Below are 24,034 nucleotides of genomic sequence, written 5' to 3'. Positions count from 1 at the left end.
GGACCTATCTGTTCCTCTCAACTCATCCTCTTTCAGACACTCATCGCTGTCTGAGATCACTGCATTTGGTCCTGTCACCTTTGACAAACTGGTTTCTCAAGTTCTTTGTCACAAACAGAATCTTGGTAGCATGGTATAGAGAAAGAACCCCTAAAATCAGAGCCCAGGGCATTCTGCAACTATTTGTTTTAGGCTTTTCTGAGCTTCAGTTTCTTCACCCATAAGAGTGATGGTCAGGGCTTCCCTGGTGGCACAGGGGTTAAGAATCCGCCTGCCAATGCAGGGGACAAGGGTTCGAGCCCTGGTCTGGGAAGATCCCACATGCCACGGAGCAACTAAGCCCGTGCGCCACAACTACTGAGCCTGTGCTCTAGAGCCTGCGAGCCTCAACTACTGAGCCCGCGAGCCACAGCTACTGAAGCCTGCGTGCCTAGAGGCCATGCTCCAACAAGAGAAGCCACTGCAGTGAGAAGCCCACGCACCGCAACAAAGAGTAGCCCCCACTCGCCGCAACTAGAGAAAGCCCGCACACAGCAATGAAGACTCAATGCAGCCAAAAATAAATAAATAAAAAATAAAGTATAGAATCTTTAAAAAAAAAAAAAGAGTGACGGTCAGTCTAGATTTGTACTGTCCAGAACAGCAGCCACTAGTCACATGTGGCCAGTCCCAACTGCGATGTGCTGTAACCTTAAATGTTTCAAAGATTTTAGTGTGAAAAAAGGAATGTAGAATATTCATTCTACATGAATAGAATGAGGGGCAGCATGGCAAATTTTTGATAAATTTTTATATTGATTGCATGTTGAAATAATAGTTTTGATATATTCGGTTAAATAGAATATAATTATTTCCACCTGTTTCTTTATACTTATTTGAATGTGGGGCTACTAGAAAGTTTAAAATTACATGTATGACTTAAACCTTTGTGACCTGCATTATATTTCTACTGGACAGTGTTGGTCTAGATGACCTTGGAGACCTCTTCTAACCCTAAAACTCAGTAATTCTACAAACCCAAGTGTTCCAGGAGTTCACTCTGTTTGTGCTGTGATGCTGACATCCTCACCAGATTTTAATTTCCACATGGTCCAGTTTAGCTATAGTCTATGCTAATCCTCCTGGTCTTCCGCCACCTATTCTTGCCTCTCTTTCTTTCTTTCTTTTTTTTCTTAAAGTTTTTGGCCACACCCCACGGCATGTGGGATCTTAGTTCCCCGACCAGGGATCGAACCCACGCCTCCTGCCTTGGAAGGCAAAGTCTTAACCATTGGACCGCCGGGGAAGTCCCTTGCCTCTCTTTCTTTACCTGCCAAAGCTGTCAAGGCTTAAAGTGCTCCCATCCAGGAAGCCACCCTCTGACTAATCTGAAGAAGGTATAGTCATGAACAGACCCGAGTAAACAATGCCCCAGAGTAAGATACAGAAGATGCTTCATACTTGATTAAAACCTGCTAAACTCTTAACCAATCCTCAGTCCTTTCTACTTCCTTCCCCTCCAACTTCTAGGGGCTATTCAATTACAAGGCCTCACAAACCTAAGGGAAATTCTGCAGGGGCATCAGCACACCAGCATTTTATTCAGGGGCTGAGCAATCTCACCCCTTCATAACTCCTAATACCAGATTTCCCTGCATCTAAGGCACATCATTAAAATACACATGTATCCCCACCTCAAAGACACCAAGAATCTATCTTAGAATTGATGAAACAAATTAGCTTGGCTTAATTTGCTAGAGGCTTCTTTTCAGGAGCTGCTGGGTAGAGGAGGGGCCTCTACTTTTTTCATGGCCTCCATCTGGCCCAGCTCCAGGGTCTGGATTTGCCCTTCCAGCTCTGACCCCAGGCCTACCTCCTCCCTCACAAGGGCTCCCCTACCCCAGCCCACAGAGATCTCACCCTTCTCTGAACTCTACTTGAATCACACACTTCAGTCTTCACTAAGTTGCGATATTAACTAATTGAGCCACATGTTAGTCTACCTTCCCCCAATTTCTGGCTCTCCGGGTTCTGTGTTACATCCCTTTTTATAGCCTTCATAGGTTCTGGATCTAGCATCTAGCAAGCACTCAGTAGATACCTGCTACCTGATTGAAAACAAAAAGACACAGGAGGAAAAAGATGAATGTCTGAGAAGGAACGCTGGATGTGAATGGAGGCCGGGAAGCACAGGGCCAGGCAGGTGTGGCAGCCTCACCTTCATCCAGCACTTCTCCACCAGGCTGCTGCTCCCTGCATCCCGCACTTTGAGGTAACAGTCGACTGCACGGCTGTATTCTCCAGCCTGCTCCCACTGTCGAGCCTGTTCCACCAGTCCTTCCATGCCCCTGTGCAGACGAGCGCGCTTGTGACCAGGAATGGGGAGGGGCAGCGTGGCCGATTCTGTGCACACCTTCTGACCACCCATCCCCAGCCCTGCCGGCATTTCCGGGTCCCCTGGCCTCATACCTGGCCCCCTTCTTGGTAGCTTCCCGCTCATACTCTTCCTGCAGTGCCTCCAGCTGGCCAGGCATGTAGTCCTTGCAGATCCGCAGGGCATCGCTCCATAGTCCAGCCTCCTGCTCAGATTGCCAGGTAGCAGGACGGTTAGCGGCAGGCATGACAGCTTTCCAGTGCCACTCAGGTGCTATGGCCCACTGATCCCTAGGTCCTTGGACTTCTCTTCCCCTTCCTCTTTGTCTCCTTCCCCCTCCCCAGTGTTAACCTCCTGTATCATTCTCAGTACCAGGGCTCAGGGTAGTGCTCTGGGGGCTCTCACATCCTCTCACCCTCCCCTCATGGCCCTGAATCCGCTGACCCACCTTATAGTAATTGAGGGCCAGGCCCGGTCTCTGGGCCCGAAGCAGCAGCCCTTCTGCTTTCTGGAAGTCCTTTTCCTCCAAGGCCCCCCGGGCCTGCCCCATGAGCACCTCAGTGACGCTGTCAGGGTCGTGGGCCTCGGCCACACGCTGAGCTGCCTCCCAGTCCTGGTTATGGACAAACCTGCTCCCAGATGAGGACAGAGAGGAGGCTGAGTATAGGAATGAGGCCTCCACGGTGAGAGGCAAAAAGCCATGTCACTGAGGGGGTATAAGATTTATTGGTACTAGGTTTAGATGAAGGTGAAGATGACAATGAAAGATCCTGGGGCTGAGTCTGGGAGGACAGGATTAAGGAATTTATGGGGTAACTCACATGAGGACTGCTTCCTTGGGTTTACCAGCCCTGATGAATTCAGCTTCAGCCTCTTCAAATTTTCCCTAGAGGGAGAGAAAGGCAGCCATACGTGATGAGACAGAGATTGGCATCACAGGCAGCCATGAGACAAGAGGTTTGAATGCCTGGCAGCAGTGGGCTAGGGGATGGGAAGGAGGGCTCTGCGGTCAGAGTCAAAAGCAATGGAGAAGAATCACATCCATACCTCATCCTCCAGGTACATAGCGTATCTGAGATGAATCTCAGGAGTTTTGTGCTTGAGGGCCAGCCGAGAGAGTTCAAAAGCAAATTCAAAGGAGCTGAAATGGAAGGTGCAGATAAGGTTAGCCTACTCTATACTTCCTTTTATAAGAGGAAAAGAAAAACAGAGGGCAAGGATTGAGGGGAGGAAAAGGCACAGATTAAGAAAGACAATATGACATGATAGAGAAGCACAGAGAGCACAGCACTGACAGGGAGGAAGGACTCCTGGTGCTCTGACCACCTCCTCCTGAGCCACATCTACACTAGCAGAAAAATAATCTTCCCAAAACAAGTAAAACTACCCGCAGCAATCTGACTCAATGCAGGATTACTACTGGTGTTCTTAACATTTACTTAAGAAAAGCTCACTTTGGGCAGAAGACCTGAATAGACGTTTTTCAAAAGAGGATACACAGATGGTCAACATGAAAAGATGCTCTAATCATCTAATCATCAGAGAAATGCAAGTCAAAACCACAATGAGATAACAACTCGCACCTGTAAGAATGGCTATCATCAAAAAAGGTCTACAAATAGCAAATGTGGGTGAGGATGTGGAGAAAACGGAACCCTTGTGCACTGCTGGTGGGAATGTAATTTGGTGCAGCCAATAGGGAAAAGAGTACGGAGGTTCCTCAAAAAACTAAAAAACAGAACTACCATATGATCCAACAATGCCACTCCTGGGTATATATCTGAAGAAAACAAAAACACTAATTAGAAAAGATACATGCACCCCAGTGTTCATAGCAGCACTATTTACAACAGCCAAGATATGGAAGCAACCTAAGTGTCCATCAACAGATAAATGAATAAGGAAGATGTGGTACATATATACAATGGAATACTACTCAGCCATAAAAATTGAAATTTTGCCATTTCCAACAACACGGATGGACCTGGAGGGTATTATGCTTAGTGAAATAAGTCAGACAGAGAAAGACAAATACTGTATGTTGTCACTTATATGTGAAATCTAAAAAAACAAAACAAATGAATATAACAAAACAGAAACAGACTCACAGATATAGAGAACAAACTAGTGGTTACCAGTGGGGAGAGGAAAGGGGGGAAGGTCAAGATAGGGCTAGGAGATTAAGAGGTACAGACTACTATGTATAAAGTAAATAAGCTACAAGAATACACTACACAGCACAGGGAATATAGCCAATATTTTATAATAACTTTAAATGGAGTATAATTTATAAAAATATTGAATCATCATGTTGGACACCTGAAACTAATATTATAAATCAACTACACTTCAAAACATTAATAATTTAATTTAACTTAATTTAAAAAAAGAAAGAAAAGCTCATTTTGCATTTAATAGAATCACACTTCCGTTACTCAGAAGTAAGTTACCGGCTTAGTGCATTTTAGCTTTAAAAGCTGTTCTCTTTCCACCTTTCTCCTTAGAACAGCCAAAGATTAAACACCATTCTGAGCCTCATGGGGAACAGGAGCAGAGTTACTAATTCATTCTTGCCCTCTATCAGGTTCTTCCAAGGATCTCTCCTTACCACACTGCTTCACTCTTGCTTCAGCCTCTAGAAATGCTTTTCAGTTATACATCAATTTCCTTTCTCTATACAGAGGCTCTGTCTGGAATGGGGCCAGCAGAGAGAAGGCTTGGGGCCTCACCAGTTGTCAGCAGCATGGTCGATAGCAGCTTCCAGGAGTCCCAGCTTATTCAGCAGTCTAACTGCAGCCTCACCTCCCAGGCTCTTTGCCCACAGATAGGCCACGTGTTTCTGGGCATTAGCTCCTCCGTGAGCCTTGGCCACCTGAAAAGCAAAGCCACTTGGCAACCCTCCAATACAGGGGTGCATGGCTGCTCCCTTCTCCTCTCTGACCTGACCTCAGCTTGGAAAAAGATCAGGCGCCTCGCCTAGAGCAGTAGGAAGAGGGCTAAGTTTCAGGGTCTATTAACCTGATTAGGGTCCCAGGATGGATTTCAGGTCGTTCACAGACCATTAAAATTGTATGTGAAATTTTGTGCGTAGGTGTGGACTTTCTTCAAAGACACCCATGACCAGTTTAGAATTAGACAGTTACTTGAGAGTGGGACAGAGGGATGGACGAACCCTGGACATCCTTACCCAGTAAGGGTAAGAACTCCTTACCCGGTAGGCCTCTTCCCAAAGCCCACTGCACCGGTACATATTCACTGTTGCCTTCCACTCCTGGGCCTCGAGGTAGTGATATTCAGCCTCCTGTAGGCGGCCTTCAGCCTCCAGCTCCTGGGGAGAGGTGGATCAGGATGGAGAGAGGGGGAGATGGAGCCTGTCTGGGGGAGAGATGGGCAGGGGCAGGAGAAGGGCTCACCTTGCCCAGATGTAGGTGTGTGTCGCTGAGGAGATCTGGGTGGTGCTTCCCTACTAGGCGGATCATATCATCATACAACTTGTGCTTTTTGAACATGGTGATGGCAAGATCAGGCTCTTCCACTGTCACATATAGCCTGGGGATAGGAGATACACCTGCGGCCTCCTAGACCCAGATTCCTGCTGCTAGAGTCGTTCCTAAGGGATTCTGTCACTGCCTTCTGGGCAGAGGGCACATATCTGCAGACCCCATCCCTCCCTCTAGCCCTGAAGCCCCATCTCCTGCTACACCTCCCCTGGGGCCACGGCTCACCTTTCAGCCTCTCGGTACTTGCCCTGCTTCTCCATCTCCTGAGCCTGGGTGATGTACAGCACCGACACATCTTCTGGTCTCATGCACTTCATCGCCAGCTGTGTGGACACACCGAGCCAGGGTAGCCTCAGGCACCAAGTCCCAAGGGAAGCAGAGGGAAATGCAGAGCGGACAAGGAAGTGGGGCTTCAAGGGAGCCTGTTTTCTCAGGAACTCTGAACCTTCCCAACAACCACAGGCGTTTGGTTAGCGTCACTCTCCTAGTCAGTTCAGGGAATCCCAAGTCCATAATGAGCAGAGTAAGCACTACATTCTGCTAAGGCAGGAGGGCCAGAGACACCCTGCGCGGGGGGCACCTGTTCCCACTACCTTACTCCTACTGTACCCACTGGGCTCTGGGAGCAGGAGCGAGAACGGTTACCAGTGTGGCTAGAGCTTCAGCAGAGGTATTTCAGATTCCCTAGCCCCCAAGCCCATCTGCTGTCTTCAGAATTGCAGGTTTGGGAACATGGGCCTCTCTTCATCCTTGCCTTTCCCTATGGCTAGGGATCAAAGTTACCCAGACTGTATTTTGGTACTCTTCCTCAGCTTTCAGGGAACCTGGCGAAGTGGGGAGATCAGAGACTAAGGAAAGTGGCAACATAACCACAAAGGTGGAATTCTCTTCTCACGAACTCCGCCCATTCCCTACCTTGTGGGCTTGCTCCCAGCGGCCAGCCTGGGTGTACATGTCTATGGCATCTTTCGTCCGGTCTCCCTTAGTGTAGAGCTCCTCAGCAATCTGTGGTTGAGATAGGCAGAGGCAAAAGGTCAGAGCATCAGAGTGAAAGTAGCCTGTAGGAGGAAAGAACAAACCTCAGTTGGGATGGAGCAGAGCCTGGGATACCATTATCCTATAGTCACAGAGAAGACAAGATGACTACAGGTGTTTCAGACTTTCTACTGTTTTGAAAAAAGACCAGCCTGAAACAGTATGAGGACAGTACAGTGGGACTTTAAGAGGGCCTCACGTTTCTGCAATGCAAGGTAATTCTATACTGTAACTATGTTGGAGTTATTCTTTGTTTTTTAATTAATTAATTAATTTTTGGCTGCGTTAGGTCTTCATTGTTGCACACGGGCTTCTCACTGCGGTGGCTTCTTTTGTTGCAGAGCACGGGCTCTAGGTGCGGGGGCTTCAGTAGTTGTGGCTCGTGGGCTCTAGAGTGCAGGCTCAGTAGTTGTGGTGCACGGGCTTAGCTGCTCCGCGACATGTGGGATCTTCCCAGACCAGGGATCGAACCTGTGTCCCCTGCATTGGCAGGTGGATTCTTAACCACTGCACCACCAGGGAAGTCCCTATTCTTTTTTTTTTAATTTTAATTTTTAAAAAAAATTTTAGGGCTTCCCTGGTGGCGCAGTGGTTGAGAATCTGCCTGCTAATGCAGGGGACATGGGTTCGAGCCCTGGTCTGGGAGGATCCCACATGCTGCGGAGCAACTAGGCCCGTGAGCCACAACTACTGAGCCTGCGCATCTGGAGCCTGTGCTCTGCAACAAGAGAGGCCGCGATAGTGAGAGGCCCGCGCACCGCGATGAAGAGTGGCCCCCGCTTGCCACAACTAGAGAAAGCCCTCGTACAGAAACGAAGACCCAACACAGCCATAAATAAATAAATAAATAAATAAAAATTTTATTGAAATATGGTTGATTTACAATGTTGTGTTAATTTCTGCTGTACAGCAAAGTGATTCAGTTATACGTGTATATATATATTCTTTTTCATATTCTTTTCCATTATGGTTTATCACAGGATATTGAATATAGTTCCCTGTGCTATACAGTAGGACCTTGATGTTTATCCATCCTGTATATACTAGTTTGCACCTGCTAATGTTGGAGTTATCCATGAAGCATCACTCATGCTTGCACAGGAAGAGAGCTAGAGACTTGCTTTATACGTCTGGGAGAGGGGTCTATGTTATGTTAGAATGAAATGGGGGAAGTAAACCTCTTTCTTCCCATTCAGGGTGGTGACACTGTTGGGTCCCAGAAGGAAGGATTTGGAACACTTCTTGTTCTGGGTTCCCTCATCATCATCCTGTACTGCATTGCTTCCGGCTGCAGAAAGGGGCTCTCTCTCACCTCATACTCCTGCAGAGACGCATAGTGTTGGGCCACACGAGGATAGTATTTGGACGCAGTGTTCTGGTCCTGTAGATCTAATATATAAATTGCCTTCTTCCACTGGCGGGCACCCAGGGCAGCCTCAATTGCCTTAATGGAGCACCTGGCATAGTTGGGAAAGGTGTAAATATGTATGAGGAAAGAGGAAAACAGATGGAGGTAAAGGGAAATCTCAAGCATACTCCAACCTACATTTTGAGATCTCTCTTATTTTAGTAAGGCCCTGGCACCCTTACTTTCCCCATCACCTCTCATCTCATGCCCAAATGTCCTTTGCACCCCCGGACCACCACACCTGGCTTCAATGTAGTGATTAATGGCCGCATCAAGCTGCTTCTGCTGCACCAAGTGGTCCCCCCACGCCTCCTCTAGTCTCACCACCTCCACTGGGAATGCCAATCGAGCCAGCTCCACCGCTGCCAGAGACAGAGAGGGCACTCAGCTCAGACTTCAGGAAAAGTGAGATAGAGAAATGAGGCGTGGAATACAGGTGAGAAGTGGAGGGACAGAGGAGCACTGAAGCCAGTCAGCCTGAGCAGAGGCACAGAACAGGTGTGGGGGACTGTTTGGGCCGCAGTCCACAACACTGAGGGATGGGCTGTGGGTGGCTAGTACCTTTCATGAACGCGTTGCCTTTACAGTAGCACTCCAGGGCCCGCTGTGGATTTCGAACCTTCTCAAAGAGATCACCTGCCTGTTAACACATCCTATATTACTACAAAGATACCCTTACTCCACAAAAATCAAGTATCAGCCCCCAAAGGAGGCGAGTCAGCCACCAGTCAGGGAGGGCTATTCGCTCCAAGACTCCTCTGGGTAGGAAAGGGGCACTGAGCCCTGGGGGTAAGGGACAGGAATAGGAAGCCAGCCATACCCTTTCATACAGTTCGCTCTTGATAAGGGCTGCAGTGATGTGCTCTACCAGCTCTGTGGTGGCCAGCAGCTCCTCTCGGGTCAGCACCAGCCGAGCAGCTTTGGCAGGGAGCCCAGCTTTGAGGTAGAGGCTGATGGCTGCTAGCCCATCCCCTTGGCTCTCCTGAAGTTCGCCTGCTCGCTCCTCTTGCTGTGTGTCCATCAGCCACTGGTAGTAACCCCGGCGCAGCTTCTCTAGGGCTGGGTGCCCCTGGACACGCAACAGAGAAGACTAGGAGTCACATCCCTCCTGCCCTGCTGCTTCCCAGGCTTCTCCAATCCCACTGTAACAACAGAAACCCTCCCAGTCACCAATGTCCCAACCCCTCACCATATCAGGTCCCGGCCCCCGCCCTGTTGCAGTTCCTACAGTCTCCTTGACAAGAGGAGGTTTCTGTTATTGGTGGGCGTGAGTTCTGAACAACTGTGGGGAAGACAGAACTGGTACCTTGGCCTCAGCCACAGCGATACATTCGTCCCAACGGTGTAGCTCCTGGTACATGTCCATGGCCTCCTCAACAGCGTTCTAGGGGAACCCGGGCAGAGGAAAGAGGGACACCAGGAAGATACGAGAATCAGAAATCAGCAAGCTCTCCTCAGCCCAGTTAAGATGCCGGCCTATGTGGACTGAAAGCCTCACCCTTTACGTATACACAAGCAGAGATGAATTTAGTATGAAACTAAAAGAAACTTAAGCTTCAGGGCACCTTATTTGCACAGGTTCCTTCCAAAGCAACTTAAAGAGGGCTCCTCAAATTGTCTAAGCTTTGGGCCTCTCAAAATCTGGATCTACCTCCACGCACAAGAATTGCAAAGACAGGCTCTGGAGTATACGGGGAAGACAGCAGACTTTTTATGAAAGATAGAAGTAATTGTAAGAACTAACACAGAGGAGGCAATTATGGAGGAGTGAAATGCACTGCACAGACCTTTCTGAAAGTTCTCCCTAGACCTTTGGTAGCCCAGCTGACCAGTGCTCATCCCTCCCAAGTTCGCCTCTCTATTTTTCCCCCTCTGATCCCCTCTTCCATCCAGTTCTTCTGTTCCTATTACCTGTTCTAAGAAGATCATTTCGGCCAGCTTGTAGTTCTTCTCCAGCATGGCTAGACGTGCTCGGACCTGATAAAAGTCTGTTCCTTCTCCACCCTGTGGGGGAAAAGGAGGTTCTGGTTATTCTGTTGGTGCCACAGGAGCCATTCTGTCTGTGTGACCAGAGAGACATGGAGGCTAAAAGGCTTAGGAAGCTGAAAACCTTGATGGGGCTTAGAGGCTCGAGGTTTGGCAAGCAATTCCAAAATGGTCTGACTTGAAGGTAGAGGTGGAGGGGGCAGGGTAGAGGAAATTAGCCATGGCTGGAAAGCTAAGAGTCGTGGGGCTGAGTACCAGGAGAAATCTCAGCTTGAAAGACTGAACAAATCAGGAGAATACTTGCATATTCCCGAGACACTTGATCTGCAATCTCATTGGTCTCATGTAGGAATCGAGCTTTTGCTACATGGCCCAAAGCAGAAAAGCACCTATAGCATGGAAGCAATAACAGTAATATTATTATAGAATCATCATTAATTCATGGGTTCAGTAGATATACTGAGCATCTATTATATGCCAGAAACTGTTCTTGCCACTGGGGACACAAAAGGGATAAGACAGATGAGGGACCAGCTCTTAGGGAACTTACTTTCTAGTGGAAACAAATAATTAGTAAACAAATAAACAAAGATTATTTGAAAGAATGGAAAATAAAACTAAGGGGACTCCTTAAGTTGGTAGTCAGAGAAGACCTGTTTGAGGAGCTGACATCTGAGCTGAGACCTTAATACAAGAAAGAGCCAATCATGACAAGATGGAGAAAAATTATTCCAGGCAGAGAGAAAAGCTAGTGTAAAGGCCCTAAGGCAGGAGTGAGCTTGGCACACTCAAAGGGACAAAAGGATGCCAGTGCGGCTGGAGACTAATGGGCAAGTACCTGATATGAGAAGAAAGCAGAGGCCAAATCTTGTGGGGCCTTAGGACATGCAAAGAGTTTGGGTTTTATACAAAGTACAATAGTAAGTTACTGGAAGGTTCTGAGCAAGAAAATGATATAATCTAATTTATGTTTTTAAAAAATTACCTCAGCTGCTATGGGGTGAATGGATCGTAGGGGTATAAGAACCATATCAGTGAGACTAATTAAGAGGCTTTGCAACACAGCATGTAGATAGTGGTGGTCTATTCCAGGGTGGACACAGTAGACTTGAACAAATAAGCGATTCAGGATACCTTTTCTTTTTTTTTTACAATCACATGGATCACTTTTTATTTTTAACATATAGAATTTGACTTTGTGTTCATATATATATATATATATATGCATGTACACATGTACAAAATACTTGTATCTACCTGTTAGCATTTTTTTAATCTTTATTGGCGTATAATTGCTTTACAATGCTGTGCTAGTTTTTTCTGTACAGCAAAGTGAATCAGCTATATGTATACATATATCCCCATATCCCCTCCCTTTTGAGCCTCCCTCCCACCCTCACTATCCCATCCCTCTAGGTCGTCACAAAGCATCAAGCTGATCACCCTGTGCTATGCAGCAGCTTCCCACTAGCCATCCATTTTACATTTAGTAGTGTATCTATGTCCATGCTACTCTCTCACTTTGTCCCAGCTTCCCCTTCCCCCACCCCTGGGTCCTCAAGTCCATTCTCTGCGTCTTTATTCCTGCCCTGCCACTAGGTTCATCAGTACCATTTTTTTTAGATTCCAAATATGTGCGTTAGCATATGGTATTTGTTTTTCTCTTTCTGACTTACTTCACTCTGTATGACAGACTCTATGTCCATCCACCTCATTACAGGTAACTCAGTTTCATTCCTCTTTATGGTTGAGTAATATTCCATTGTATATATGTGCCACATCTTCTTTATCCATTCATCTGTCAATGGACATTTAGGTTGCTTCCATGTCCTGGCTATTGTAAATAGTGCTTCAATGAACATTGTGGTACATGCATCTTTTTGAATTATGGTTTTCTCAGGGTATATGCCCAGTAGTGGGATTGCTGGGTCATATGGTAGTTCTATTTTTAGTTATTTAAGGAACCTCTATACTGTTCTCCATAGTGACTGTATCAATTTAGATTCCTACCAACAGTGCAGGAGGGTTCCCTTTTCTCTACACCTTCTCCAGCAATTATTGTTTCTAGAATTTTTGATGATAGCCATTCTGACCCGTGTGAGGTGATACCTCATTGTGGTTTTGATTTGCATTTCTCTAATGATTAGTGATGTTGAGCATCTTTTCATATGTTTGTTGGCAATCTGTATGTCTTCTTTGGAGAAATGTCTACTTAGGTCTTCCAACGTTTTTGGATTGGGTTGTTTGTTTTTTTGATATTGAGCTGCATGAGCTGCCTGTATATCTTGGAGATTAATCCTTTGTCAGTTGCTTTGTTCACAAATATTTTCTCCCATTCTGAGGGTTGTCTTTTCGTCTTGTTTATGGTTTCCTCTGCTGTGAAAAAGCTTTTAAGTTTCATTAGGTCCCATTTGTTTATTTTTGTTTTTATTTCCATTTCTCTAGGAGGTGGGTTGAAAAGGATCTTGCTGTGATTTATGTCAAAGAGTGTTCTGCCTAAGTTTTCCCCTAAGAGTTTTATAGTGTCTGGCCTTACATTTAGGTCTTTAATCTATCTTGAGTTTATTTTTGTGTATGGTGTTAGGAAGTGTTCTAATTTCATTTTTTTACATGGAGCTGTCCAGTTTTCCCAGCACCACTTATTGAAGAGACTGTCTTTTCTCCACCGTATATTCTTGCCTCCTTTGTCAAAGATAAGGTGACCATATGTACGTGGGTTTATCTCTGGGCTTTCTATCCTGTTCCATTGATCTATATTTCTGTTTTTGTGCCAGTACCATACTGTCTTGATTACTGTAACTTTGTAGTATAGTCTGAAGTCAGGGAGCCTGATTGTTCCAGCTCCGTTTTTCTTTCTCAAGATTGCTTTGGCTATTTGGGGTCTTTTGTGTTTCCATACAAACTGTAAAATTTTTTGTTCTAGTTCTGTGAAAAATGCCATTGGTAGTTTGATAGGGATTATATTCAATCTGTAGATTGCTTTGGGTAGTATAGTCATTTTCACAATGTTGATTCTTCCAATTCAAGAACATGGTATATCTCTCCATCTGTTTGTATCCTCTTTGATTTCTTTCATCAGTGTCTTACAGTTTTCTGCATACAAGTCTTTTGCCTCCATAGGTAGGTTTATTCCTAGGTATTTTATTCTTTTTGTTGCAGTGGTAAATGGGAGTGTTTCCTTAATTTCTCTTTCTGATTTTTCACTGTTAGTGTATAGGAATGCAAGAGATTTCTGTGAATTACTTTTCAGGATATGTTTTGAAGACCCTGGATCAGTGTCCCTAGGACTTGCTGAGAGTCTAGCTGTGGGAGGATAGGAAAAAAGGGACCAAGGATGACTCCTCGGCAAAATAGCAGCAGCTGACCTTTAAAGAGCACTTCCAACCTGTGCTCTTTGCACAGGTCCTCTCATTTGCTCTCCACTACCACTGCCATTTTTCTTTACCATCCTGCAGGTAAATTCTGTTATCATCCCCATTTCATAGAGCAAATGAAGAAACCAAGGCTTGAGAAGGTTAAGTTAACCTCTCTCAAGTTACACAGTTGGTAAATGGAGCCAATATTTGAAATCAGAGAGTCTGGAGTCCCATGTTTGTCCTATAAATTACACTCCTATACAACACCTGGAATATACACATCAACACGTGGATTGTAGGGTATGAGTGTTAAAAACTTTGAAGGGGCACCTAGTTACAAGATTGGGGAGTGACAACAATAAAAGACACACTCATGTGAAGTAAGTCAGAAAGAGAAAAACAAATATCGTACAATATCGCTTATATGTGGAATCTAGAAAAATGGTAGAGATGAAATTACTTGCAAAGCAGAAATAGAGTCACAGATGTAGAGAACAAACTTACGGTTACCAAGCGGGGAAGGAAGGGTGGGATGAACTGGGAGATTGGGACTGACATATATACACTACTATGTATAAAATAGATAACTAATGAGAACTTACTGCATAGCACAGGGTACTCTACTCAATGTTCTGTGGTGACGTAAATGGGAAAGAAATCTAAAAGAGTAGATATATATATATATATAGATATATATATATATATATATATATATATATATACATACATACATACATACATATGACTGATTCACTTTGCTGTACAGCAAGAAACTAACACAACATTGTAAATCAACTATACTCCAATAAAAATTAAAAAATAAATAAATAAAAGACATACTCATAATATAGGATGGGAGGATGTTTGGAATAACTGTACCATGGAAGGGTTCTATGACACCTGTTGGCATGGGAAGGGAAGTGCTGCCTTAACACTGGGGAGGAGCAGCCCACGGGGAAGATACCCACATGGCCATCCCTCCCTCCTAGCTGCCTGGCACCTCGGTTCTACAGTCCAACTCACCTCTCAGCAATGTGTAGCTGCCTTGCTTCCAGTGACAGCTTACTCAAGGTTTTCCACATTGCCTCTGTTTCTGGGGTCATTTCCAGAGTCTCCAAGAAGGCTGCTGCCCTGGAGAGGGAAGGAAGCAAAGCACAAGGAATGAGTCCAGGGTCAGGAAGACACCGAGGAATACTAGTGATGGGGCAGGGGAGGAGGGGGGCAGGCAATTATTTGTCCTCTTTGTCTAATCTCCTCCCAGGACACCACGTTCTTTTCAGACATGGCCAGTTTTACTACCCATCCCAGGTCCTCAGAACCAGAATTTCCCACCACCTTGCTGGTTACCAGTCTAGCCCCTCACCTGGTGTAGTTGCCATCATCAATGGCTGTTCCAAACTCAATAAGGCCCTCATCCAGTGTGTAGGCAACTGTAGTCACACCTTCAGTCACCATCACCTCGGTCTTTCCCCCGCCCCGCTCCAGACCTACAACATCACCCTGTAAAAATTCAACACCCCCATCCCACCAGAATTCCAAGTTAGCATTTCCACTGACACAATTGCAGAAAAGACCCACCCTCATTCAACCCTACTGCTCATACACTGAGGGAATTACAGTGGCCCCTATTTTTCTAACATTTAGTTTCTCTCAGGCAGATAAAAATTCCCTATCTATGGTAATATCCTTGGGTTAAAGTACACTCATAGCTATGATGGCACTAATGGCTAGGGATAAGTTGACAAAGTGTGACATCCACTTCTGCTACTGCCAGCAGTACTGCCAGCAGTACTATGACTCGGTATTCTTAAAGGCCCTCCTGTTAAAATTCAACTTGAACATACTTCCCAATGTATTGCTAAGTTCAACTGAAGAAACCACTAGGAATGCTTCCTACTCCCTCTCCCCGCCCCCACAAAAAGAAAGCAAGAGAGAAAGAGGTCAATAAGCTAAAACCGAAAAAACATGAGCAGGAAAAAATGGAAGGTGAGCAAGTAGGAAGAATACAGTTGCCCTGAAGGCAAACATAGTATTAGGAGAATAAACTTTGGGTCCTCCAGCAGGATGGGGAGGCCAAATCTAAGGTTCCTTCATTAAACTGGGGATCCTCTCTTCAGTAAAGGGAACCAAAGGGGTACAGGTCATTAATATGCCTGATTCCTGCAGAGGCAAACACAAATCATCTCTGGAGGAAAACATGCCTATATGAGGCCCTCAGGATTCCAAAAGATTACAGTCAATGTAACATGAGCTCACAATAAAAAATTACCAAAATATAAGTTAACAAACAGTTAACCAAAAAGTTAAATGAGTAAACAATACCTATAAACAACAGTTTTAGACCTCCATGGGTCTCAGATATCAAAAATAATAGTTAAGAAAAAAGACAGTTACAAAATACAAAATAATTATGTGTGAGATGTTTAAAGACCTAAAAGATGAAATGAAAAATTAAGCAAGGAACAAGAGACTATCAAAAATGGTCAGTCACGTTGGAGAAAGAACCAAATAAAACCTTATGAAAAATTTAATTTTTGAATTAAAAAACTCAATAGATGGTTTAAATAGCAGATTAGACAATGATGAAAATGAATTAATGAACTAAATGATGTATCTCAAGAAATTATCCAGAATGTAGCATGAAGTGAGAAGGAGAAAGGAAATATGAAAGACAGGTTAAAAAGGTACAAAAGACAGAACAAGAAATCTAACATATACCTAATTAGAGTTTTGATGGAGAGACTGGAGAATACGATAGAAGAAGCAATGTTTAAAGAGATTATGGTTGGGATATTTGCAAGACAGGTAGAAATATGTGTACTCACAATTACAGGTAGCACAATATATACCAAGCAGGATAAATAAAAAGAAATTTATAGCTAGACACACTGTAGTAAAATTTCAACATGCCTAAAAAAAGATTTTAAAAGCAACCAGAGAGAAAAGACAGATCACCTATACAGAAAGGGCTATTAATAAACTTGTCAGAACAAAAGAAGTCAATCAATGGGACAATATGTGCAAAAGGCTAAGAAAAATTAACAGTCAATCTAGAACTGGGGGGACTTCCCGGTGGCGCCGGGGTTAAGAATCCACCTGCCAATGCAGGGGACACGGGTTCAAGCCCTGGTCTGGGAAGATTTCACATGCCACGGAGCAACTAAGCCCGTGTGCCACAACTACTGAGCCCGTGTGCCACAACTACTAAGCCTGCGCTCTAGAGCCCGTGAGCCACAGCTACTGAGCCCGTGTGCCACAACTACTGAAGCCTGTGTGCCACAACTACTGAAGCCCGCGCACCACAACTTCTGAAGCCCACATGCCTAGAGTCCATGCTCTGCAACAAAGAGAAGCCACTGCGCTGAGAGGCCCGCGCACCGCAACGAAGAGTAGCCTCCGCTCGCTGCAACTAGAGAAAGCCCACGCGCAGCAACAAAGGCCTAACATAGCCAAAAAAAAATCTAGAATTGGGTGCTGAGTCCAAGTATCTTTCAAGAGCAAAGCTCTAAATAAAAACATTTTCAGATAATCAAAACCTGAACGTTTATCATCAAAAGACTTTCACTAAAGAAACTTCTAGGATAGCCTCATCCACCAGAGGGCAGACAGGAGAAGCAAGAAGAACTACAATTCTGCAGCCTATGGGAGGAAAACCACATTCACAGAAATATAGACAAAATGAAAAGGCAGAGGACTTTGCACCAGATGAAGGAACAAGATAAAACCCCAGAAAAACAACTAAATGAAGTGGAGATAGGCAACCTTCCAGAAAAAGAATTCAGAATAATGATAGTGAAGATGATCCAGGACCTCGGAAAAAGAATGGAGGCAAATATCGAGAAGATGAAAGAAATGTAACAAAGACCTAGAAGAATTAAAGAACAAACTCCTAGAAGAATTAAAGAACAAACAAACAGAGATGAACAATACAATAACTGAAATGAAAAATACACTAGAAGGAATCAATAGCAGAATAACTGAGGCAGAAGAACAGATAAGTGACCTGGAAGACAGAATGGTGGAATTCACTGCCACAGAACAGAATAAAGAAAAAAGAATGAAAAGAAATGAAGACAGCCTAAGAGACTTCTGGGACAACATGAAATGCAACAACATTCGCATTATAGGGGTCCCAGAAAGATAAGAGAGAGAGAAAGGACCCAAGAAAATATTTGAAGAGATTATAGTCAAAAACTTCCCTAACATGGGAAAGGAAATAGCCACCCAAGTCCAGGAAGTGCAGAGAGTCCCAGGCAGATTAAACCCAAGAAGAAACATGCCGAGACACATAGTAATCAAACTGACAAAAATTAAAGACAAAGAAAAATTACTGAAAGCAACAAGGGAAAAATGAAAAATAACATACAAGGGAACTCCCATAAGGTTAACAGCTGATTTCTCAGCAGAAACTCTACAAGCCAGAAGGGAGTGGCACGATATATTTAAAGTGATGAAAGGGAAGAACCTACAACCAAGATTACTCTACCCAGCAAGGAACTCATTCAGATTCGATGGAGAAATCAAAAGCTTTACAGACAAGCAAAAGCTAAGAGAATTCAGCACCACCAAACCAGCTCTGTAACAAATGCTAAAGGAACTTCTCTAAGTGGGAAACACAAGAGAAGAAAAAAGGACCTACAAAAACAAACCCAAAACAATTAAGAAAATGGTCATAGGAACATACGTATCGATAATTACCTTAAACGTGAATGGATTAAATGTTCCAACCAAAAGACACAGGCTGCTGAATGGATACAAAAACAAGACCCTTATATATGCTGTCTACAAGAGACCCACATTTCAGGCCTAGGGACACATACAGACTGAAAGTGAGGGGATGGAAAAAGATATTCCATGCAAATGGAAATCAAAAGAAAGCTGGAGTAACAATACTTATATCAGATAAAATAGACTTTAAAATAAAGAATGTTACAAGAGACAAGGAAGGACACTACATAATGATCAAGGGATCAATCCAAGAAGAAGATATAACAATTATAAATATATATGCACCCAACATAGGAGCACCTCAATACATAAGGCAACTGCTAACAGCTATAAAAGAGGAAATCAACAGTAACACAGTAATAGTGCGGGACTTTAACAGCTCACTTACACCAATGGATAGATCATCCAGACAGAAAATTAATAAGGAAATACAAGCTTTAAATGACACAATAGACCAGACAGACTTAATTGATATTTATAGGACATTCCATCCAAAAACAGCAGATTACACTTTCTTCTCAAGTGCACATGGAACATTCTCCAGGACAGATCACATCTTGGGTCACAAATCAAGCTTCAGTAAATTTAAGAAAATTCAAATCATATCAAGCATCTTTTCTAACCACAACGCTATGAGATTAGAAATCAATTACAGGGAAAAAAATGTAAAAAACACAAACACATGGAGGCTAAACAATACGTTACTAAATAATCAAGAGATCACTGAATAAATCAGAGGAAATAAAAAAATACCTAGAGACAAATTACAAAGAAAACACGATGATCCAAAACCTATGGGATGCAGCAAAAGGAGTTCTAAGAGGAGAAGTTTATAGCAATACAAGCCTACCTCAAGAAACAAGAAAAATCTCAAATAAACAATCTGACCTTACACCTAAAGGAACTAGAGAAAGAACAAACAAAACCAAAGTTAGTAGGAGGAAAGAAATCATAAAGATCAGAGCAGAAATAAATGAAATAGAAACAAAGAAAACAATAGCAAAGATCAATAAAACTAAAAGCTGGTTCTTTGAGAAGATGAACAAAATTGATAAACCTTTAGCCAGACTCATCAAGAAAAAGAGGGAGAGGACTCAAATCAATAAAATTAGAAATGAGAAAGGAGAAGTTACAACAGACACCACAGAAATACAAAGCATCTTAAGAGACTACTACAAGCAACTCTATGCCAATAAAATGGACAACCTGGAAGAAATGGACAAATTCTTAGAAAGGTATAACCTTCCAAGACTGAACCAGGAAGAAATAGAAAATATGAACAGACTAATCACAAGTAATGAAATTGAAACTGTGATTAAAAATCTTCCAACAAACAAAAGTCCAGGACCAGATGGCTTCACAGGTGAATTCAATCAAACATTTAGAGAAGAGCTAATACTTATCCTTCTCAAACTCTCCCAAAAAATTGCAGAGGAAGGAACACTCCCAAACTTTTGACAACATTCAACCCCCATTTATGATAAAAACTCTCCAGAAAGTGGGCATAGAGGGAACCTACCTCAACATAATAAAGGCCATATATGACAAACCCACAGCAAACATCATTCTCAATGGTGAAAAACTGAAAGCATTTCCTCTAAGATCAGGAACAAGACAAGGATGTCCACCTCGCCATTATTATTCAACATAGTTTTGGAAGTCCTAGCCACGGCAATCAGAGAAGAAAAAGAAATAAAAGGAATACAGATTGGAAAAGAAGAAGTAAAACTGTCACTGTTTGCAGATGACATGATACAGTACATAGAGAATCCTAAAGATGCCATCAGAAAACTACTAGAGCTAATCAATGAATTTGGTAAAGTTGCAGGATACAAAATTAACGCACATAAATCTCTTGCATTCCTATACACTAACAACGAAAGATCAGAAAGAGAAATTAAGGAAACAATCCCATTCACCACTGCAACAAAAAGAATAAAATACCTAGGAATAAACCTACCTAAGGAGGTAAAAAACCTGTACTCAGAAAACTATAAGACACTGATGAAAGAAATCAAAGATGACACAAACAGATGGAGAGATATATCATGTTCTTGGATTGGAAGAATCAATATTGTGAAAATGACTATACTACCTAAAGCAATCTACAGATTCAATGCAATCCCTATCAAATTACCAGTGGCATTTTTTACAGAACTAGAACAAAAAAATCTTAAAATTTGTATGGAGACACAAAATACCCTGAATAGCCAAAGAAGTCTTGAGGGAAAAAAACAGAGCTGGAGGAATCAGATGCCCTGACTTCAGACTATACTACAAAGCTACAGTCATCAAGACAATATGGTACTGGCACAAAAATAGAAATATAGATCAATGGAACAGGATAGAAAGCCCAGAGATAAACCCATGCACCTATGGTCAACTAATCTATGACAAAGGAGGCAAGGATATACAATGGAGAAAGGATAGTCTCTTCAATAAGTGGTGCTGGGAAAACTGGACAGCTACATGTAAAAGAATGAAATTAAAACACTCCCTAACACCATACACAAAAATAAACTCAAAATGGGTTAGAGACCTAAATGTAAGACTGGACACTATAAAACTCTTAGAGGAAACATAGGAAGAACACTCTTTGACATAAATCACAGCAAGATCTTTTCTGATACATCTCCTAGAGTAATGGAAATAAAAACAAAAAATAAGCAAATGGGACCTAATGAAACTTAAAAGCTTTTGCACAGCAAAGGAAACTACAAACAAGACGAAAAGACAACCCTCAGAATGGGAGAAAATATTTGCAAAGAATCAGCAGAGAAAGGATTAATCTCCAAAATATATAAACAGCTCATGCAGCTCAATATTAAAAAGATAAACAACCCAATCAAAAAATGGGCAGAAGACCTAAATAGACATTTCTCCAAAGAACACATACAGATGGCCAAAAAGCACATGAAAAGCTGCTCAACATCACTAATTATTAGAGAAATGCAAATCAAAACTACAATGAGGTATCACCTCACAGTGGTTAGAATGGCCATCATCAGAAAATCTACAAACAACAAATGCTGGAGGGGGTGTGGAGAAAAGGGAACCCCCTTGCACTGTTGGTGGGAATGTAAATTGATACAGCCACTATGGAGAACACTATGGAGGTTCCTTAAAAAACTAAAAACAGAATTACCATATGACCCAGCAATCCCACTACTGGGCATACACCCAGAGAAAACCATAATTCAAAAAGACACATGCACCCCAGTGTTCACTGCAGCACTATTTACAATAGCCAGGTCATGGAAGCAACCTAAATGCCCATCGACAGACGAATAGATAAAGAAGATGTGGTATATATAAAGAATGGAATATTACTCAGCCATAAAAAGGAACGAAGTTGGGTCATTTGTAGAGATGTGGATGGATCTAGAGACTGTCATACAGCGTGAAGTAAGTCAGAAAGAGAAAGACAAATATCGTATATTAACGCATATATGTGGAACCTAGAAAAATGGCACAGATGAACTGGTTTGCAGGGCAGAAATAGAGACAAAGATGTAGAGAACAAATGTATGGACACCAAGGGGGGAAAGTGGCGGGGGGGGTGGGTTGGTGGTGGGATGAATTGGGAGATTGGGATTGACATGTATACAATAAGATGTATAAAATAGATAACTAATAAGAACCTGCTGTATAAAAAATAAAATAAAATTCAAAAATTCAAAAAAAACCCCAGAAACTTCTAAATGATATTCTTCAAGAAGAGGAAGAAAAATAACTCCAGAGGGAAGATCAGCAATGCAAAAGGAAAAGGTGAACAGAGAAACCGGCACTATGACGGTAAATCTATACAAATTCTGTCTGTATAAAATAATAATGTCTAACTTTGGGGATAACAGAAGGGAACCAAAATACTAGACAACAATGGCAAAGGGGAGGTAATCACATTTAAAGTCTTTTATGGTCCTTGTATTGTTTGCAGTGCAGGGGGGGTTAGATGCTGATTAACTTTAGACCTTGTTAATTTAAATACATGGTGAACTTTTAAGGGTAACTGCTATAGAAATAGGATGTGTAACCTTCAAACCAAAAAAGTGAAAAAAAGAGTATTTAGAAAAGGACAACCCCCCGACCCCCCACAAAAACTCAACCTTAATCAGTCTAAAATGAGGCAAAAAAGGAGAAAAAAAGAGATATAGAAAGAACAAAAAGGAAGTATCAAGTGCCCTACCCACACCCACAGCAGTCATCCTAGCCTACCATACGGGCCTCTTTTCTCTGTTTGCATAGGCTCCTCCCAGATTTTGGAATATTACTTGTGTGTGTGATGTTGTCGTGGGATAGGAGAGAGGGTCTGATCAGCAGTCTTAAAAAAATAGAACTCTGAATGGCTTGTAACAGAGAATCAGCACACAAGGAGGTGATACGGAACTACTCCTCCTATTGGGGATCTTCCAGCCTAAGGGGACTCCATGTTATGACTTGGTGAATTCCCACTATAATAGAGACCCATACTCCAAGGGTCTAATATAATGTTAGGAATCTGAACAAGGATGGCTCTGGGGCCTGGTCCACTGTGGGAAGGAGTCTAAGCGTCACCTGCCAACTCTATTAAAGAGATTATGGGTGGTGGGCAGAGAAACCAAGCACACTTCAGAGCCTACTCAGGGTTCTAATTAATCAGCCCAACACTATGTCTGAGGTGCCCTGTGTCAACATACCCTGATAGAGGACATGGTGACTCTCTCAGGTGCCTCAATGTTGTACCACACACACAAGTTGTTTCGGTTCTGAGCTACCAGCACATCACTTCCTGGGACCCACTGCACGTAGGAGCAGAAGCTGAGGATCATTGTCTTAGAGCAGCTCTCAATGTCGTACAGGTGCAACTGAAGGAGGAAGAAGCAGATAGCACAAGTAAAAGGAGATAAGGGTGTCTTCTCATCTTGACAATTTTCCTAATGGTGAAATGTGGTGAGCTAACCCACCAGTCAGGTACATGCTGAATTTCAAAGCTTACTGATCTTCAACCATAAACCCTTCAAGTTTATGCTGAGTTGGCATATTCTGACTCTGGCCAAATAAGAGATGATCAAAAGAGCAAAGATCTACACCCTAGGAATTTAAGTTAGGTGAAGGTCAGACTTTTTTTGGCTGCGCTGCAAGGCATGTGGGATCTTAGTTCCTGACCAGGGATCGAACCTGCACCCCCTGCAGTGGAAGTGGGGAGTCTTAACCAGTGGACCACCAGGGAAGTCCCAGACTTTCATTCTTAGAATAACTCTGGGCCAGAGTTACCAGCCTGGATTACAGAAGTAAGGGCACCCGACGAATTAAATGGTCTGGAAATTTGTGATGGCTTTCACATCACAATGAAAATGAAACAAAAGATCACCAGAGAGTCCCTTTTGCCCCTGAGGTTGAACTCTTTGGTGATACCATATTGAGATCAGAATCAATAAGGGGCTAGGGGGAGACTGTTCTCAAGCCAGCTTCAGTGCCGTCAGATAAGTGTCGCTGACGAGCACTGGAGCAGTAGGTGTGGGCTAAGGTCAGCTAGGCGTGAGGAAGAGGAATGCAGGGGTAAGGATGTTTCATGAGGGCACAGATTTGTGAATAGTAAGAGAGACATCAACTCCCAAATTCCTCTCTTGACTTTGGTGCCTTCATGACACAATCTCCCGAAGGGTAAAATGGGATGGGTGGTGAGAGC

The 24,034-nt window shown here is 43.3% G+C and overlaps 1 protein-coding gene across 1 annotated transcript in view; it reads right to left on the bottom strand.

Annotated features, from left to right (window-relative positions):
- The window catches only part of IFT172 (intraflagellar transport 172), a 41,527-nt gene that overhangs the window by 4,673 nt on the left and 12,820 nt on the right, over window positions 1–24,034 (bottom strand). The window contains exons 16-35 of the mRNA XM_007191344.2: window positions 23,043–23,210; window positions 15,002–15,138; window positions 14,662–14,769; window positions 10,587–10,671; window positions 10,208–10,300; window positions 9,603–9,680; window positions 9,117–9,365; window positions 8,858–8,936; window positions 8,538–8,658; window positions 8,201–8,345; window positions 6,769–6,858; window positions 6,079–6,176; window positions 5,767–5,902; window positions 5,565–5,681; window positions 5,083–5,225; window positions 3,401–3,494; window positions 3,175–3,239; window positions 2,802–2,982; window positions 2,449–2,558; window positions 2,198–2,327 (exon numbers count right to left, since the gene is read on the bottom strand). Of these exons, the coding sequence (XP_007191406.1) occupies window positions 2,198–2,327; window positions 2,449–2,558; window positions 2,802–2,982; window positions 3,175–3,239; window positions 3,401–3,494; window positions 5,083–5,225; window positions 5,565–5,681; window positions 5,767–5,902; window positions 6,079–6,176; window positions 6,769–6,858; window positions 8,201–8,345; window positions 8,538–8,658; window positions 8,858–8,936; window positions 9,117–9,365; window positions 9,603–9,680; window positions 10,208–10,300; window positions 10,587–10,671; window positions 14,662–14,769; window positions 15,002–15,138; window positions 23,043–23,210 (2,427 nt within the window). The remainder of the gene's footprint in view (window positions 1–2,197; window positions 2,328–2,448; window positions 2,559–2,801; window positions 2,983–3,174; window positions 3,240–3,400; window positions 3,495–5,082; window positions 5,226–5,564; window positions 5,682–5,766; window positions 5,903–6,078; window positions 6,177–6,768; window positions 6,859–8,200; window positions 8,346–8,537; window positions 8,659–8,857; window positions 8,937–9,116; window positions 9,366–9,602; window positions 9,681–10,207; window positions 10,301–10,586; window positions 10,672–14,661; window positions 14,770–15,001; window positions 15,139–23,042; window positions 23,211–24,034) is intronic.

This window comes from Balaenoptera acutorostrata, chromosome 12, assembly GCF_949987535.1.
Source record: "Balaenoptera acutorostrata chromosome 12, mBalAcu1.1, whole genome shotgun sequence".
Lineage (NCBI taxonomy): Eukaryota > Metazoa > Chordata > Mammalia > Artiodactyla > Balaenopteridae > Balaenoptera > Balaenoptera acutorostrata.
The sequence above is the reverse complement of the archived record's forward strand: the minus strand, read 5'-3'. Positions and strand labels throughout refer to the sequence as shown.